The 18,718-nt window shown below is 42.0% G+C and overlaps 1 protein-coding gene across 5 annotated transcripts in view; it reads right to left on the reverse strand.

Moving 5' to 3' along the window:
• Window positions 1-14,027, reverse strand: part of dpys (dihydropyrimidinase) — a 119,595-nt gene extending 105,568 nt beyond the window's left edge. For 4 of the 5 annotated variants that reach the window (XM_087986347.1, XM_043688418.2, XM_043688417.2 and 1 more), the window contains exons 1-3: window positions 13,668-14,026; window positions 9,134-9,292; window positions 4,087-4,266 (exon numbers count right to left, since the gene is read on the reverse strand). In XM_087986347.1, the coding sequence (XP_087842473.1) occupies window positions 4,087-4,266; window positions 9,134-9,292; window positions 13,668-13,919 (591 nt within the window). In that variant the 5' untranslated portion in view covers window positions 13,920-14,026. Of the gene's footprint in view, window positions 1-4,086; window positions 4,267-9,133; window positions 9,293-13,667 lie in introns of all 5 variants that reach the window. The other variant, XM_087986348.1, reaches the window with a different exon arrangement.
• Window positions 14,028-18,718: the final 4,691 nt, after the last annotated feature.

An 18,718-nucleotide genomic window follows, 5' to 3' on the forward strand; every position in this document is an offset into this window, starting at 1 on the left:
CGTACCTGCTCCCAGGAGGATCAGTTCCACCATAGAACACACCAGATGGCCTCCTTCTTTAGAGACCGCAGTTTCCCTTCCCACATGGTTAAAGATGCCCTCCAACGCATCTTGTCCACATCCCACCCCTCCGCCCTCAAACCTCACCCCTTCAACCGTAACAAGGACAGAGCCCCCCTGGTACTCACCTTCCACCCTACCAACCTTCACATAAACCAAATTATCCGCTGACATTTCTGCCACCTCCAAACGGACCCCACCACCAGGGATATATTTCCTTCCCCACCCCTTTCTGCCTTCCGCAAAGACCGTTCCTCCGTGACAACCTGGTCAGGTCCACGCCCCCCCAACAACCCCCCATACTCCCACCCGTATTGGCACCTTCCCCTGCCACCACAGGAAATGCAAAACCTCCATCCAAGGCCCCAAAGGAGCCTTCCACATCTATCAAAGTTTTACCTGCGCATCTACCAATATCATTTATTGTATCTGTTGCTCCCGATGCGGTCTCTTCTACATTGGGGAGACTGGACGCCTCCCAGCAGAGTGCTTTAGGGAACATCCTTGGATGCTGCCTGACCAGCTGTGCTTTTCCAGCACCACGCTTTTTGACTCAAGAGTCCCCAGCCAGGGAAACCATCTTCTAGTCTGTAAAGTCATATTTGAATTTTATACAGTTCAATCACATCATAGAGTCATAGAGATGCACAGCATGGAAATAGACCCTTGGGTCCAACTCGTCCATGCCGACCAGATATCCCAAGCCAATCTAGTCCCACCTGCCAGCACCTGGCCCATATCCCTCCAAACCCTTCCTATTCATATATCCATCCAGATGCCTTTTAAATGTTGGAATTGTACTCGCCTCCACCACCTGCTCTGGCAGCTCATTCCATACACACACCACCCTCTGCGTGCAAAAGTTGCCCCTTAGGTCTCTTTTATATCTTTCCCCTCTCACCCTAAACCTATGCCCTCTAGTTCTGGACTACCCCATCCCAGGGAAAAGACTTTGTCGATTTATCCTGTCTATGCATTCATGATTTTATAAACCTCTATAAGCTCATCCTCTCATTCTTCTGAACTCGAGCGGTTTGACTGAACCTGTACACAAACTCGCATCTCCAACTACAGCTGGAATGAACCTCTGATGCACTCCCTCATTGGCAAACGTATCCTTTTTCAGGTAGGGAGATCAAAACTGTGTGCAACATTACAGGTATGGTCTCATAAAGACCCTGTATAACTTACAAGAAGACACCCCTACTTCTGAATCAAATCCTCTTGGAATAAAGACAAATATACCAATTGACTTCATAATTGCTTGTTACACCTGCCTCTCTATTTTTATTTACTAGTATACAAGAACACCCAAACCTCTTTGTACAATCAAGTGAGTCAATATATATAATACTGTACCTGTCAGATTTTCACATCAAAGTGTAAACTTCATATTATTTTCTCCTTAACAGTCATCTCCAGTATTTGTTTAACACTAGAATGTCTTCCTTTGATTCACGAAATCTACTTTGCTTCCTTTTGCCTTCGTAAAGAGCTTGAGACCTTATTTGTGTTCAATATCTTTCATAAATTTAATTCAGTTGCTGATTTAACATGTTCTTTACCAATGGATCTATACACCGTGGGCGGCACGGTGGCAGAATGGTTAGCACTGCTGCCTCACATTGCCAGAGACCCGGGTTCAATTCCCGCCTCAGGCGACTGACTGTGTGGAGTTTGCACATTCTCCCCGTGTCTGCGTGGGTTTCCTCCGGGTGCTCCGGTTTCCTCCCAGAGTCCAAAAAATGTGCAGGTTAGGTGAATTGGCCACACTAAATTGCCCGTAGTGTTAAATGTAGGTGAAGGGGAATGGGTATGGGTGGGTGCGCTTCGACGGGTCGGTGTGGTCTTGTTGGGCCGAAGGGCCTGTTTCCACACTGTAAGTAATCTAATTTGTCTGACATTTCTATTTGTATCTCTATCATCTCATTAAAATGACAGAGGCTTACGACAAGAAATCTATTCATTGCAACATGTATATACTATCTCCTTCCTGTGATTCAAGCTAATTCCACTGCCTTGATCCTTCCTATCACAGAATCATAGATTCCCTACAGTGTAGAAACAGGTATATTTGTCTTTATTCCAAGAGGATTTGATTCAGAAGTAGGGGTATCTTCTTGTAAGTTATACAGGGTCTTTATGAGACCATACCTGTAATGTTGCACACAGTTTTGATCTCCCTACCTGAAAAAGGATACGTTTGCCAATGAGGGAGTGCATCAGAGGTTCATTCCAGCTGTAGTTGGAGATGCGAGTTTGTGTACAGGTTCAGTCAAACCGTTCAGTTAAACCCATTCCCCATTATTCTATATTTATCACTGACTAATGCATCTTACCTACATATCCCTCAACACTACAGGCAATTTAGCATGGCCAATTCACCTAACCTGCATATCTTTGGATTGTGAGAGGAAACCGGAGCACTCGGAGGAAACCCATGCAAACACAGGGAGAATGTGCAAACTCCACACAGGTAGTCGCCCTGAGGGTGGAATCGAACACAGGTATCTGGCACTGTAAGGCAGCAGTGCTAACTATGAGCCATTGTGCTGCTCTATCATGCTTTATCTTCCTCTGCTCAATCATTTATCCCTTAAAAATAATCAATTTCATAAAATAGTTTGGGGCGGGGGAAACTCACATTCTAACAAAATCCAATCTTGGTTTCAATAAACTGCACAATACAGTGTAGTGATTGGAGTGAGGTCAGCCAAGTGGATTTCAGAATATGAGTTTCCTGGTTGGCTCTGTTAACCTGGTCCAAATCAGGGAGGCCTAGCTGACAGATATAAATAGGCATGTCGAGGTTCTGTTCACTCCAGGAACTGGCTCTGAGCTAGCTGGGTCAGTGTCATGTACTATGCACATATAAGTAAAGGGTGACTTAGTGATAGGATAACATCCATCATTCAATGATCTGGCAGAAAGAGTAGTCCAAACTTTGAAGGCAGGCTGAAAGAAACAGTCTGCAGCTTTACTTGATACCAAACTGCACCAGTTCCTGTTTGATTATAGGGTCAGCTCCAGCAGAATTGATAATGGGGAGAAGACTTCACACTAGATAAACCTGATCTTCCCTTGGGGGGAGGGGTAAAATGCCATCAGGAACGCCAATATTGGACACAAGACGCCTCTAATTGACAGAGGTAGTTACTTAGGTGGACTAAGTTTGGTATCGAAACAATGGAAATAGCCCTGCATGAATGAGAGACATGATTGACATGAAGCCAGGTCCCATGATGTTTTGAGTTCAGTTAGGAGAGGTGGTCCTGAACAAGCACATGGACTACATGAAATGGGGCACGAGCAAATCATTCCTGCCTCTCAGAACATCCGGTAAGGCTGTCAGAACTGAGATGTCTCCCTCCATCTAGTGTTGAAGAAACCTCTGAGGACAAGAAAGACATGGAAGATGTCATAGTCTCTATTAAAGATGAAGAATTTCAGCCAAGATGCTCTGGGTGCAAGAGGTGGAACATGATCTGATACACAATACAGATATCCTAGACAGAGTTGACAGAACTGGACCTGGTGTGAAACGGCGCGAAGAGAATCAACAGAAAAAAACGATGGGCCTACATCCCTAGATTTAGAGGGGGAGTGATTTAGTGCTTGGAATGAGATCAGTCAAGTGGATCTCATAGAATGAGTTCCCTAACAGGGGCTGTTAACCTGGTTTAATCACAGAGCTCTGGCTGACAGATTATAAACAAGAGTACCAGGGGTTCTCTTCACTGTAGGAGTCAGCTCTGAGCTAGCTGGGTCAGTATCATGTACTGTGTATGCTTAAATAAAGGGTGACTTGGTGATGGGATACCAGCCTTTGTGGAGTTATTTCAAAGAGAATTAACGTCCTAGCACTACAAGAAAACCAGCTTTTCAAAATATGGAGACCGTCAGATTTTTTTATCTGAATTTCTTAATTTGTAGAAAAAGAAACCATGAAAAAAAAGTCAAATGTAGAACTTATCCTACAGATATGCACAGTCTATCATTCAAAGCCAAAGTTTGGTCACAACCCACCTCTGCTATTAAGTGTCCGTTCTCAGCATGAACTTGAGCAATTGCTCCCAGTTTCTTACAATGGCAGAAAACAGGGTATAGCTCATCATCTTGAAGCATAAAGACACCTTTATATGCCATGAACATTTTAAAGGAATTTACACCTCTCTTTTTGACAAGAATTTCCATTTCATCTTTAACCTGAAAAAAAGAGACAACACACGATAGAGTTCATCATTCAGTGAAAGAATAGTAAGAGCTAAAATCTGAACTTCAAGATTTATCATGGAAATGGGCACTGAGTTTACTACTGCTTTTACCACATTTTTCTCATTAATGGAGTGATACAGGACCCTAATGCTAGTTGAGACTGTGCAAGATCACTAATGATCATTCCTCTGACCAATTCCTCCTGGAAAGCACATACTAACCAATCATTTGACAGATATGATTACTGCAATTAAGGTACAGAATAAATGTTCAATCGGAAACAACTTCCTTTGAGGAGCAGGAAAGGGAACTATTACAGAAAGTACTAATTCTCTTCTTAGAAGAATGAAAAGAAGATTAGCAGAAAAAAAGGTCATAAAGCTTTTTAACTGAAAACCATGCACAGTAAGATTGGGGAAAGGAATGATAATATATTAAAATCCCAGGTTAAAATCATCTTGAATGTGAAATATTTCTATTTCTGCCCTGTTGTAAAAATGTTCAATTAGGATGCCTAAATTATTGTCAATTGTGAACGATAGTGGTTCTACACTGATCATTGTACAGCACTACTTCCTAGGTTCTGTCAATCTGAGTAGTTACCCTTAAACATTGCTCGCTGTTTTCTATCCACTCTGCTAGTTACTCTCCATATCCATTATCTAAGTCGGATATCTGTGCAGTACCTTATATAAGGTCTTTTTAAAAATTCCATGATATTACATCAAGTACATCTACTCTGATACCTTTTAAAAATGTCAACAAATACTGGTTGTTGCCTTTTGCAATTGTGTTAATAATTCCATTGCATTTTTAGTTTCTAGTATTTTTTATTGCATCAGTTGAGTAAAGATATTTCTTATCACATTTTCAACTGCAAAAAGCATTCATACACAGCTTTTTAATACATCAGTTCATCACTTTAAGTCATAGAATTATACAGATGTACAGTATGGAAACAGATGCTTTTGTCCAACTTGTCCATGATGACCAGATATCCTAGATTAATCTAGTTCCATTAGTCAGCAGTTGGCCCATATCCATTCCTATTCATATACTCATCGAGATGCCTTTTAACTGTTATAATTGCGCCAGCCTCCACCACTTCTGGCAACTCATTCCATACATGCACACCCTCTGTGTGAAAACATTGCCCCTTAGGTCTCTTTTAACTCTGTTCCCTCTCACTTTGAACAATGCCCTCTAATTCTGGACTCCCCCGTACTGGGGAAAAGATCTTTTCTATTTACCCTATGCATGCCCCTCATGATTTTATAAACCTTCATAAGGTCATCCCTCAGCTTCTGACACTCCCGAGAAAATAGCCCAGCCTGTTCAGCCTCAAACCTTCCAATCCTGGCAATATCCTCATAAATTTTAAATTCTCATAAACCGTTTCAGGATTCACAACATCTTTCCTATAGCAGGGAGACCAGAATTGAGTACAGTATTCCAAAAGTGGCCTAATTAATGTCCCGTCCAATCACAACATAACCTCCCAACTCCTATACTCAATGCGCTGACCAATAAAGGCAAGTGTACCTAAAGACTTCTTCACTATCCTATCTATCTGCAACTCCACATTCAAGGAAGTATGACCCTGCATTCCAAGGTCTCTTTGTTCAGCAACTCTGCCCAGGACCTTACCATTAAATGTGTAAGTCCTGCCCTGATTTGCTTTTCCAAAGTGCAGCACCTCAGATTTATCAAAATTAAACTCCATCTGCCACTCCTTGGCACACTGGCCCTTTTGATTCAAGATCCTACTGTACTCTGAGGTGAACTTCTTTTCTGTCCCCACCTCCAATTTTGGTTTCATCTGCAAACGTACTAACCATACCTCCTACGTTCACATTCAAATCATTTATATAAATGATGAAAGTCCTTCTCCTCTCCCTTAAGAATATAAGGCCATAAGAAATAGGAGTGGACGGTCATTCGGCCAGTCAAGTCCACTCTACCATTCACTCAAAGCTGATGGGCATTTCAATGCCACTTACCCGCACACTCCCCATTTCTCTTAATTCCTTGTGAGATTAAGAATTTATAAATTTTGCCTTGAAGACATTTAATGTCCCGGCCTCCACTGCGCTCAGTGGCAGTGAATTCCACTTTCTGGCTGAAGAAATGTCTCCTCATTTCCATTCTAAATTGACCCCCTCTAATTCTAAGGATGTGCCCACGAGTACAAGTATCCCTGCCTGACAGAAACAATTTCCCAGCGTCCACCCTTTCTAAGCCATGCATTATCTTGTAAGTTTGTTAATTCTCCCCTCAGACTTCTGAACTCTAACGAATACAATCCCAAGATCCTCAGCCGTTCATCGTATGTTAGGCCTACCATTCCAGAGATCATCCTTGTGAATCTCCACTGGACATGCTCCAGTGCCAGTATGTCCACCCTGAGGTAAGGGGCCCAAAACTGGACACAGTATTCTAAATGGGGCCTAACTAGAGTTTTATAAAGTCTCAGTTGCACATCACTCCTTTTACATTCCAACCCTCTTGAAATAAATGGCATTACATTTGCTTTCTTAACCACGGACTCAACCTGCAAGTCAACTTTTAGAGAATCCTGTACTAGCACTCCCAGATCCCTTTGTACTTTGGCTTTATGAATTTTCTCACTGTTTACAATATAGTCCATGTTTGTGTTCTTTTTTCCAAAGACCTTGCATTTGCTCACACTGAATTTCATCATTGGCTGTCTATCTATTTCCTGGTACATTTGCGCCCCTGGTCCTGACCACCACAGGGAGGTCTGTACATAACTCCCATTATGGTTTTTCTGCCTTTGTGGTTCCTCAACTCCACCCACACAGATTCCACATTATCTTACCCTATATCATTTTATGCCATAAATTTAATTCTTAACTAACAGGGCAACCCCACCACCCTGCCCACCCCCATGTCTTTTCGATAAGTTGTAAATCCTTGGATGTTTAACTGCCAGTCCAGAACCCCCTGCAACCGTGTCACTATGATGCCTACCACATCATAATCATTTACGATGATTTGTGCTGTTAATTCATCTACTTTGTTTCGAATGCTTTGAGCATTCATGTAAAGCACCTTAATGCGAATGTTCTTGTCCTCATGATTTTCATCACCTCTACCTTACTTATCCTTCCTTTTTGCTTCATTCCTAGTTTGTCTTGAACTTAAACCCTGCACACATGCTAACCTGCTCCTTATCTTTCTACTTGACTCCATACTCCCTGTTGCTATCCCTTTCCCTTCGCCCCCCCGACTCACAAGTTTAAAGTCCGAGTGACCATCGTATTTATCCTTTTCGCCAGAACACTGGATCCAGATCAGTTCAGTTGGAGACCGACCCAAGGGTGCAAATCGCCCCAGTTCCAAAACTGATGCCAATGTCCCATGAAATGGAAACCCTCTGTCCCACACCAATCTCTTAGCCATGTGTTTACTTCTCTAATTTTCTTATCCCTATGCTAATTAGCACGTGGCTCGAACAGTAATCCAGAGAATATCACCCTCGAGGACCTGTTCTTCAATTTCCTTCCTAGTGCTTGATATACCTCAAACAGGTCCTCCTTCCTAGCTATGCCTATGTTGTTTGTGCCAACGTGGACCACAACAACTGGATTCTCCCCCTCCCGCTATCCTTTCAAGCCGTTCGGAGATGTCCTGCACCCTGGCACCGGGCAGGCAACACACCAAGCGGGACTCCTGATCTGGCTTGCAAAGGATACTATCTATTCCCCTATTTATAGAATCCTTTATAACAACTATTGTCTTTTTGCTCCCTCCTCTTGAATGGCCTTCTGCACCATGGTGCCATGGTCAGCTGGCTCATCCTGTCCACAGCCCTTTTCTTCATCCATACAGGGAGAAAAAATGTAATACCTGTTGGACAAGGTCGAGGGCTGAGGGTCCTCCACTGCTGAGCTCAGAATCCCTCTACCTGCCTCACTTACAGTCACATCCTATTGTTCCTGATCACTGACTGAATTTGAATTACTTAATCTGCTGGGTGTTACTACCTCCTGAAACAAAGAGTCTAGGTAAATCTTGCCTTCCCGGATGTGCCGCAGTGTTTGAAGCTCAGATTCCAGATCATCAATTCTAATACAGAGTTCTTTCAGCAACCAACACTTGCTGCAGATGTGGTCACTGCCATTCACAATAGGATCAGCCAGCTGCCACATCATACAGCTACAGCACATCACTTGCCCAGCCATCTCTACTTACTTAATTAATTTATACAAATTTATGAGTTAAACAATTGTTAATACTTCTCTATGGTCTTATTCAACTAACCAACTAATAGTAAACTTTTAATCAATCACAAGAAACACAAGAAATATCAATTGAAACACCTTACCTTTGAAACACTTTTTTTTGGTTAGAGGAGGGTGAGTAGCCACTGCCAAAATATGCACCTGAAACTCCCGAGGTAAGTTTATATATTTAAAAATTACCTTTCCGTTGTGCCACTGGTCTACACAGTCACTCCTCGCACTCCAACTGCCGCTGAAACAATCCTTATCCATATGAAAGCTTTAAAAAAATTAAATTGGCCAACCTTCAAACCTCTTTAGTGTGCTCAACGTTCCAGAAAGTCGGTGCCAATCATGGTAAAATGACAGATTCTAACTTAAAAACAACTGAACTGCAGATTTAGGATTGTGGTCAGCTCAGGTATGGTGAAAAGCTATTGTCCTGGACATAAATCTCCACATTCCTCATCTCAATGGACACTGGGGTTATAATTGGACATTTTGATTGTACACTTATCAGTAACAATCAGTAAAACCAGTCAGATTTCAGGTTTTGTTTGGAGTTTTATTGCTACTAGTGAAACAGATTTGTCAGTCATGACTTTACACTGTACCTTTTCACTCCACCAGGTCACTGCCACGTGGAATGAATAATCACAACAGACTTTAGGATCTGCCCAACTTCGCCATTTGTCATACGCTGCCAACAAAGATTCATCTTTGTTGGGTATCACAAAGTCCAATATCATGGTGGTGCCTCCAGCCACAGCAGCCTGGGAAAGATTAAAGAATAATTATATTTATTGAACAAACTCAATTAAAACTAACCTCTCAGTAAACCAAGTTTAACCACTGCCTGCATATCAGTTGGAGTATCAGAGATTAATTTTAACTATAACCATGTAACAGGTAAGTAAATTTATATTGTATCCTCTCCAAAGGCACATATCCTTACTAAGGTGTGATGCCCAGAATTACACATGGTACTGCAGACGTAGTCTATCGAAGTTATTTTAAAACTAAAGCAAAACTGCTACTCCTTTATTCTAAAGCACAAAGTGAATATGACATATCAAGCTGTGGAGAAAGTGAATGTAAGAAAAATGGAGGACAGATATAAAACAGTCAGTTTCTGAAGTTATTGAATTCAATATTGAGACCTTGAAGCTTGGATTCCTCAAATTGAAAATGAAATGCTGCTTCTTTACTTTGCACTGTGATTAGTTAGAATATTGTAACAGGCCCAAAACAGAAATGCCTGAACAATAGCAAGGTGATTTATTGAATTGGCAAGCACCTGGAGGTTGAACAGTCACCCAGTCTGCTTCTAGTCTCGCCAATGTAAAGGAGATCACAATGTGAGCAGCAAACGCAGGAGACTAGATTGAAATAAGTACAGGAGAAATGCTGCGTTACCTGGAAGATGGGGCCTTGGATGATGAGGCAGGAGGTGAATAAGCCACACAAATTTCAACTTATTCACCTGATGACCACTAACCCTAACATCCCAAACTACTACAGAGAATGTTAAATTTCAGGTGCTTGCAATGACACACAGAATGTTACTTTTGTTGTCTATGCATGGTTTCTCCACATGTTCTTCAACTACAATATCATCATGCTGCTTCTGAAATGTACTGGCTGAATCCTAGACATTAGAAAGTCGAGCTGTATTGCCCAAAATAAACTGATCACTAAAGGTAATACAAAGGGTGGCATTAGTGGGTGGCACGGTGGCACAGTGGTTAGCACTGCTGCCTCGCAGCGCCAGAGACCTGGGTTCAATTCTCGCCTCAGGCGACTCTCTGTGTGGAGTTTGCACATTCTCCCCGTGTTTGCGTGGGTTTCCTCCGGGTGCTCCGGTTTCGTCCCACAATCCAAAAATGTGCAGGTCAGGTAAATTGGCCACGCTAAATTGCCCGTAGTGTTAGGTGAAGGGGTAAGTGTAGGAGAATGGGTCTGGGTGGGTCACGCTTCGGCAGGTCAGTGTGGACTTCTTGGGCCGAAGGGCCTGTTTCCACACTGTAGGGAATCTAATCTAATCTAAAAAGGGTAACTTTGAGCTTGATACGATACAAATTCCTAATGGTTACTGAATTTCAACTGATGTAAGCGGCTGTCTACTTTAATCACTGATGGTTCTAGCTTGCAGTCTGGTTATGTTACAAATAAATTATACTGATCACTGGCTGTAAATTGCTTACATTTTGGGCAGCATTTTAGATTTAGATTTAAGAGGACATTGTTTTAAGGGCAGGAAAGCCAGAGATCAAAATTTTCTTAAATGTCCTGCAGACTTTAACTGCAAGACTCCTTTAAGGCTATGCACTTAAGGAAGATTGTATGTTCAAACTTTCAGCTTGCTTTATTTTCTTCTTTAAATTGAGAAGGTCTGCAATGAGTAATTTTTAATGATACTTCATCTATTTTACGCTGTACTATAATTAATGTAATGTTTAACTTTTAACTTTATTCTTTCTTTTTACCTTCTTCTTAAGATTCTGTACCTATGTACCATTATTCCTAAAATGGTACCGTGTGTAGCAACTTTTCACTGTACTTTTGTATTTATCTTTGTACATGTGGCAATAAAATCAAAATCAAAACTGGTATTTCCATTCACAGTCAGGAAATTCACAGGCTACAAGAGAAGACAAGTGTCTTGGAGAATGAGAAAGATCATGGACTGTAAGCAATGGGGAGCTGGCTGCCTTTAAGTCTAACTGCAGGTAGAATGGGATCATACCAGGTCCCAATTTGCTTGGGATTGGAGGATCAAAGAATTCCAGAAAAACAAGAGAATCAAAGATTATAAAAGAAACATATAGCTGAGACAATCAGATTAGCCATGATCTCGTTGAATGGTGAAGCAGATTCCAGGGGTTAGATGGCCTCTTCTTGCTAATAGTTTGTGCTGGTGATGGACTTTGTTTGCCACTGGTTTGTTCATGACACATGATCAAAAGATATGAAGAATATGTTCCTTCCACTGTTCCATTTCCATTGCCTCAACTGAATTTCCTGTTATTAAAAACTATGACTTTCACTCCTGTTAAATCATTCCCAGATGTAAACCAACTTTACACTTCACACTTACAGTGAAGTCACAACTTAGAGCATCTGCTAAGGAAATATAATATACAGGTTTTCTAATGGCTTAGAGTGGGTTTTGCTGCAGTTATGCTGGTGGTGATCTGATCGCTTCCAATAGGATTCTTCTGACAGTTCATTTTTTCTTCAAATTAGAGAGCAGATCCAAAGTAATATTTTGTCTTAATTTCTAGGAGTGACTTTTAAAATACATTGCAAAACTAAAAATATGATGCAACTGTTAAGCATTCAGGTTTATTTTAACATGCAAGTCATGTTTCACTCCAGAGGTATTGTCTGCAAATCTGTGCCAATTTCATTGAAGTTTTCAGAAACAATAACTGAAATTGCTGGAAAAGCTCAACAGGTCTGGCAACATCTGTGGAGAGAAATTAAGAGTTAATGTTGTAGATCAGGAGACCCATCTTCAGAACTGATGGTAGCCAGGAAAATGTTGGTTTTCCAGGGTTCCCTGCCAACCACAGTCGATGACATGTGAGTTATGGCCAAAGGTAAAGTAGTTTGGATTGTAATCAATGGTCGGTTTTGAAAAACAAAGCTGTGACCTTGACATTAGGAAGACAAACAAGTTGCAACACTGACACAATTAATTTGGCCCAACTTTTCATCTGTTTCATTTTTAGCTTTTTTGTCTGTTCCCATAACTGTTCCATACACAGTGGCACAGTGGTTAGCACTGCTACCTCACAGCGCCAGAGCCTAGGTTCAATTCCCGGCTCGGGCAACTGTCTGTGTGGAGTTTGCACATTCTCCCAGTGTCTGCGTGGGTTTCCTCCGGGTGCTCCGGTTTCCTCCCACAGTCCAAAGATGTGCAGTATAGATGAATTGGCCATGCTAAATTGCCTGTAGTGTTAGGTGAAGGAGTAAATGTAGTGGAATGGGTCAGGGGGGTTGCTTTTCGGAGGGTCGGTGTGGACTTGTTGGGCCGAAGGGCCTGTTTCCACACTGTAAATAATCTAATCATAATTCTATCAAGACAAACAGTGCCAGAATATAAAAAAAATTGCACTGTCTGCAAATTTTATCTTTTAAAACAAACACTCAATATTCAGCTCATCAATGGAACTGGCCAAGTTTCAGGTGGAAATTAAGAGCTGATTGGGGAAGCATCTTCAAATTGTATTTATTTTTACAAGTTCCTGTTATTTATTAAAATTTTAGCTTGTATGAAGAAACTTAATTTACTAGATTATGGTTATCATTTACCAAAATTATTAAATAGTTCTGTATATGTTCAGTAATCATTCATAGGTAGAGTGATTATTTTTCATGACAAATTGATTTTAAGGTAAATGAATAAAACTACATCAGGTTAATTCAAATATAGTCAACAAATACTTCATTAATGAAAAATAAAATTATGCATTATTATGCTGCGAAATTGTGCGACTTTATAGACGATGTACTTTGTGATCATGCTAACTGATTGAGCAGACACTTGAACTGTCTCAGCACAACCTCAAACACATTCCTGGAGGATAGAAACTTTTTGCTGATCTCATTAAATTTACTGTTCAAAAGAATATCTTTCAGATTTAAAAAACTGAAGTTAAAGTTAATATTCTGAGCCTACCCCATTAGACAAGATGAAAGAGGAGAAGTGGTCATGAGAAAACCTTCCGACAGAGAAGAATTCGTGGGCTTCTCCAAGCTACCTTCATACGATTTCTGAGGAAGGATCACTCGATGCGAAACTTTAATTCTGATTTCTCTCCACAAATGCTGCCAGACGTGCTGAGCCTGGCACTGGCTCGTTTAATAGCTATACCTAGAGCCAATCTCCTGCTCTTTTCCCCCACAGACTCTTGCACCCATAACCACTCACACCCTTACTTAAAAATACTCTATCAATCCATTTTCTCATTGAAATTCCTGACCCCGAAACCATTCTAGAAAACCCCTTCCTCACGGTCTGGGATGTATTCACATCCTTCCGATTTTTTTCAGCTACAATGATGGGTATATCATTGTTTGGGGGCGGGGGGGGGAGGGGGGGGGGCGGGGTAGGGTTGGGGGAGCGAAGAAGTTGGTTTATACCTTGGTTCCATGATAAAAATCGTCGACAGCTTGGTACCCCATGAAGGGGAACTGCATGTGTGTGTGGCTGTCGATGCCCCCGGGCAGCACTAGTTTACCAGTGGCGTCAATTACTCGACAGCCCTTGGGATGGGGCAGTTGACAACCCACTGCCTGGATCAGCCCGCACTCAATATAGACATCGGCCAGCACCGAGCTGTTCTCGTTCACCACCGTACCGCCGCGGATCAGGATACCACCACAGCCGCTCATGTTTGCTTGGTTAGTTAGTTAGTTGGTCAATCAACTCGCTGCCAGTGCCACTTCTGTACGCAAGACCACTTCTTTTTAAATCGTTCAAAACGCGCATGCACCAACCGTCCGCACGGCGAATGGCATGGAACTGAACTGTGGGCCCGCCCCTACTGCTATCAAAACAACTGTGATTACTGTAGATTAACTTACCTACAGTGTGGAGACAGGCTCTTCGGCACAACAACTCCACACTGACCCTCCTAAGAGTAACCCACCCAGACCCATTCCCCTCTAACTAATGCATCTAACACGATGGGCAATTTAGCATGGCCAATTCACCTGCCCTGCACATCTTTGGACTATTAATTCTATTTCCATTTCTCTCCAGTAGTCTGGTTAAAAGGGCGCTGTTGTTGTCCTCTGTGTTCTTCGAAGTAAGCATGCACAGCTGATGACCTCCATCTGCCAGGGTCTATGTGGGCTCCCTTGAAGTGAGGAACAAGTAGCCTCCTTGTGTACCACAGTGATTTGGCTGCTACAAAACATAAGAGGACCTCGGCAGGTCTGTCAGCATCTGTGGAGAGAAAGCGGAATCAATGTTTCGGGAGAACCGATTGCACCTAGGGAAGGTTACATGTGCTGAAGTCGGGTTTTTTGGGGGGTTGCGGGGAGAGATGGTGAAACAAATAGGTTAGAGAGCTCAGGACTGGTGGGTGGGGGGACTAATCAGGATCTAGGGGCAGGGAAAGGTGAGAACTGAGGGGGGAGGAAAGAGATCAGTACTTTGGACAAGGAGATAGAGTCATAGAGATGTACAGTACGGAAATAGACCCTTCGGTCCAACCCATCCAAGCCGACCAGATATTCCAACCTAGTCTAGTCCCACCTGCCAGCACTTGCCACATTTCCCTCCAAACCCTTCCTATTCATAGAGTCATAGAGATGTACAATGTGAAAACAGACCCTTCGGTCCTACTCGTCCATGCCGACCAGATATCCCAACCCAATCTAGTTCCACCTGCCAGCACCTGGCCCATATCCCTCCAAACTCTTCCTATTCAAATGTCTCTTAAATGTTGCAATTGTACCAACTTCCACCACTTCCTCTGGCAGCTCATTCCATATATACCCATCCAGATGCCTTTCAAATGTTGAAATTGTACTAGCCTCCACCACTTCCTGTGGCAGCTCATTCCACACGGTCTCTTTTATATTTTCCCTCCCTCACCATAAAATTATGCCCTCTAGTTCTGGTCATAGAGTCATAGATGTACAGCACAGAAACAGACCCTTGGGTCCAACTCATCCATGCCGACCAGATATCCCAACTTAATCTAGTCCCACCTGCCAGCTCCCAGCCCATATCCCTCCAAACCGTTCCTATTCATATACCCATCCAGATGCCTTTTAAATGTTGCAATTATACTAGCCTTCACCACTTCCTCTGGCAGCTCATTCCATACACGTAACAGCCTCTGTGTGAAAACGTTGCCTCTTAGTTCTCTTTTACATCTTTCCCCTCTCACCCTAAACCTATGCCCTCTAGTTCTGGACTCCACCACCCCAAGGAAAAGATTTTGTCTATTTACCCTATCCATGCTCCTCATGATTTTATAAACCTCTATAAGGTCACCCCTCAGCCTCCGATGCTCCAGGGAAAACTGCCATAGCCTATTCAACCTCTCCCTATTGCTCAAATCCTACAACCCGAGCAACATCTTTTCTGAACCTTTTCAAGTTTCACATGTTACACTTTTCATTCCTGGGACAATTCTCATGAACCTCCTCTGAACCTGCTCCAAGGCCTGTACATCCTTCCTGAGATACGGGGCCCAAAACTGTGCACAATACTCCAAATGTGGTCTGACCAGAGCCTTACAGAGCCTCAGAAGTACATCCCTGCTTTTATATTCAAGTCCTCTCAAAATAAATGCCATCATTCCATTTGCCTTCTTAAGTACTGACTCAACCTGCAAGTTTACCTTGAGAGAATTCTGGCCTAGAACTAACTCCCAAGTCTCTTTGCACTTCAGATTTCTGAATTTTCTCTCCATTTATAAAATAGTACATGCCTCTTCTTCCTTCCAAAGTACATGATCTCACACTTTTCCACATTGTGCTCCATCTGCCACTTCTTTGCCCACTCTCCTAACCTGTCCAAATCCTTCTGTCCAAATACCTCCTCAATGGTATCTGTCTCTCTACTTATCTTTGTATCATTTGCGAACGTAGCCAAAATGCTCTCAGTTCCTTCTTCTTGATTGTTAATGTATAAATTGAAAAATTGTGGTCTCAACACTGAGCCTTGCAAACCTCTTGTCACCGGCTGCTATCCTGAGAAGGACTCTTTTTATCTCCACGCTGCTTTCTGCTAGACAGTCAAGCTTCTATGCATGATAGCATCTTGCGTCTGATGCCATGGGCCCTTATTTTACTCAGTTGCCTCCTGTGCAGCACCTTGTTAAAGGCTTTCTTGAAGTCGATATAGAGAACATCCATTGGCTCTCCTCGGTCTAACCTGCTCGTTACTTAGATTAGATTTGGTTACTTAGTGTGGAAACAAGAAGTCCACACCGACCCACTGAAGCGCAACCCACCCAGACCCATTCCCCTACATTTACCCCTTCACCTAACACTACAGGCAATTTAGCATGGCCAATTCACCTAACCCGCACATTTTTGGAATGTGGGAGGAAACCGGAGTACCCGGATAAACCCACGCATACACGAGGAGAATGTACAAACTCCACACAGTCAGTTGCCTGAGGTGGGAATTGAACCCAGGTCACTGGCGCTGTGAGGCAGCAGTGCTAACCACTATGCCACTGTGCTGCCCACTTCTTCAAAGAATTCTAGCAGATTTGTCAAACATGACCTCCCCTTGATGAAACCGTGCTGACTTTGCCCTATTTTACCATACAAAGGATTCCCACAACCGAGGTTAGGCTAATTGGTATGTAATGTTCTGTCTTTTGCCTTACTCCCTTTTAAACAGGAGGGTCACGTTGTTGATTTTCCAGTTCTCTGGGACCCTCCCTGATTCTAAAGATTCCTGAAAGATCAACACTAACGCCTCTGCTATCTCTTCAGTTATCTCCCTTAGAACACTGGAATGTAGTCCATCTGTATCCACCTTCAGGCTGTTCAGTTTTTCTTGAGTTACTCCCGGAGTCATTACAAATTTGAAAGCTTTTTAAAAATGTGCAGACGTCTTCAATTTACCTATCTTTTAGATGGATATTGATAAAAGCACAAACTTCTCTACTTAACAAGAATGATAATTTGCTACAGATAAATGATTATATAACTCTAACAGTTAAATTCTAATCCTCTAATAAAAATTCTAGCTCTACCCACAGGCATACATGCAGATACAAAAACCAATTGGTATTATGCTTAGAGGGAAAGACTGGTTGCAGAGTTCAATTAGTCCCTGTCTACAGAGTTTATTGTGATGATCTTAGCTCATTGTGATGTGCTGCTCAATCTCTAGATACTTTCATTTACTTGCAGAAGGATCTTGGGCAGCCAGTTTACATCAAGGAAGTCTCTGGTATACTAGTTAAGAGCCTCTGCTTACAACAACTGACAAGAGAAAGAAAAACTCACATTTTTGGACTTGCCATGGTTTTTATTGCAGAGGAAACAGACAGTTCCTGCCCTCTGGATATCTAATGGCTCATCCCAAAGATTCAAACCCCAAGCTATTCAACAACCTCTGAGCCAATCACATAGTCTTTGACAGGAAGAAGGCCTTTATGTTGGAAATTGGGTCCTTTAGAAAATAAGCTTTCCCAGTATTCATTATGTAGCATGAGATTTAATTTAACACTATTACTGTAGTACTTAACTTCCAAAGTTCCAATATAGGAAAACAAAAGGAAAAAGTAGAAAAAAATCATGGAGGTCACAATTGGTTTTGAACTAGCATTAACAATTTATCTGGCCCAAATCCACCTTATTATCAATGTGTGTTTAAAAGTAGGAAGTACTTGTTCTTAGAAAGAATGGTAAATTATACTCAGGTGAAGGCAGATCGTACTCCGTGGAAGTCTGAGAATATAAAACTCTTACAGACAGTTTAGTTTAAATTATTACTTTTATTTACCAATGGCATCAATGTTATACTATAACATAGATACCTACAAGCCAGGCTTGAGCTACAGTTTTAAAACTATTAGCAGAGTAGTGACGCTAGCTCTTACCCCTAAAAGCTCTCTCAGGCTATTCCCTTTATTGCTGCAAACAGGCTGTCTTTACACAGAAATTGATATTAAAATTATAAAAGCATCACATGTCCTTAATCAGATAAGCAGCAATAAAGTGGCAAAAGTTTGCAGAGGAAGAGAAACTCATTGACAGGTCTAAATATGCTTGACTAATTAAGCTACATTCACATCAAAGTGGGAACTCTGATCAAGCCAGGCCAAATGGCCAACTGCTTTGGCTAGATAACTTTCCCTGTTAACAGTACATCATAACAAGGGACTAGTCTAAACTATGTGGAAAAGGTCATGTGGTAACCTTGCTCAGCTAACATGCCCAGTATCATTGTCCGACAAAATGGCTTTTTCTTGTAGAATCATCTTAGATTCCCAAAATGCAAATTAAATTCATAACATTCCCAGATCTCGAGCTCCAGAGAACGACACACAATCATTCAATCCACGACAAGCAAGCGTACACTCAAATCCAATCACAAAGAGTTAAGATTTCCAGCAGCTTCTGTCCTCTCTCTCTGTGTCTCTCTCTCTATCAGAGAACCTTGAATTCTTCGGTCAGTGAATGTAATTTCCAGAAGAATGTTTTTTTTCGCT

Source organism: Chiloscyllium plagiosum, unplaced genomic scaffold (genome assembly GCF_037043375.1).
Source record: "Chiloscyllium plagiosum isolate Xiang-an unplaced genomic scaffold, Cpla_swu_hap1 HiC_scaffold_4, whole genome shotgun sequence".
Classification (NCBI taxonomy): domain Eukaryota; kingdom Metazoa; phylum Chordata; class Chondrichthyes; order Orectolobiformes; family Hemiscylliidae; genus Chiloscyllium; species Chiloscyllium plagiosum.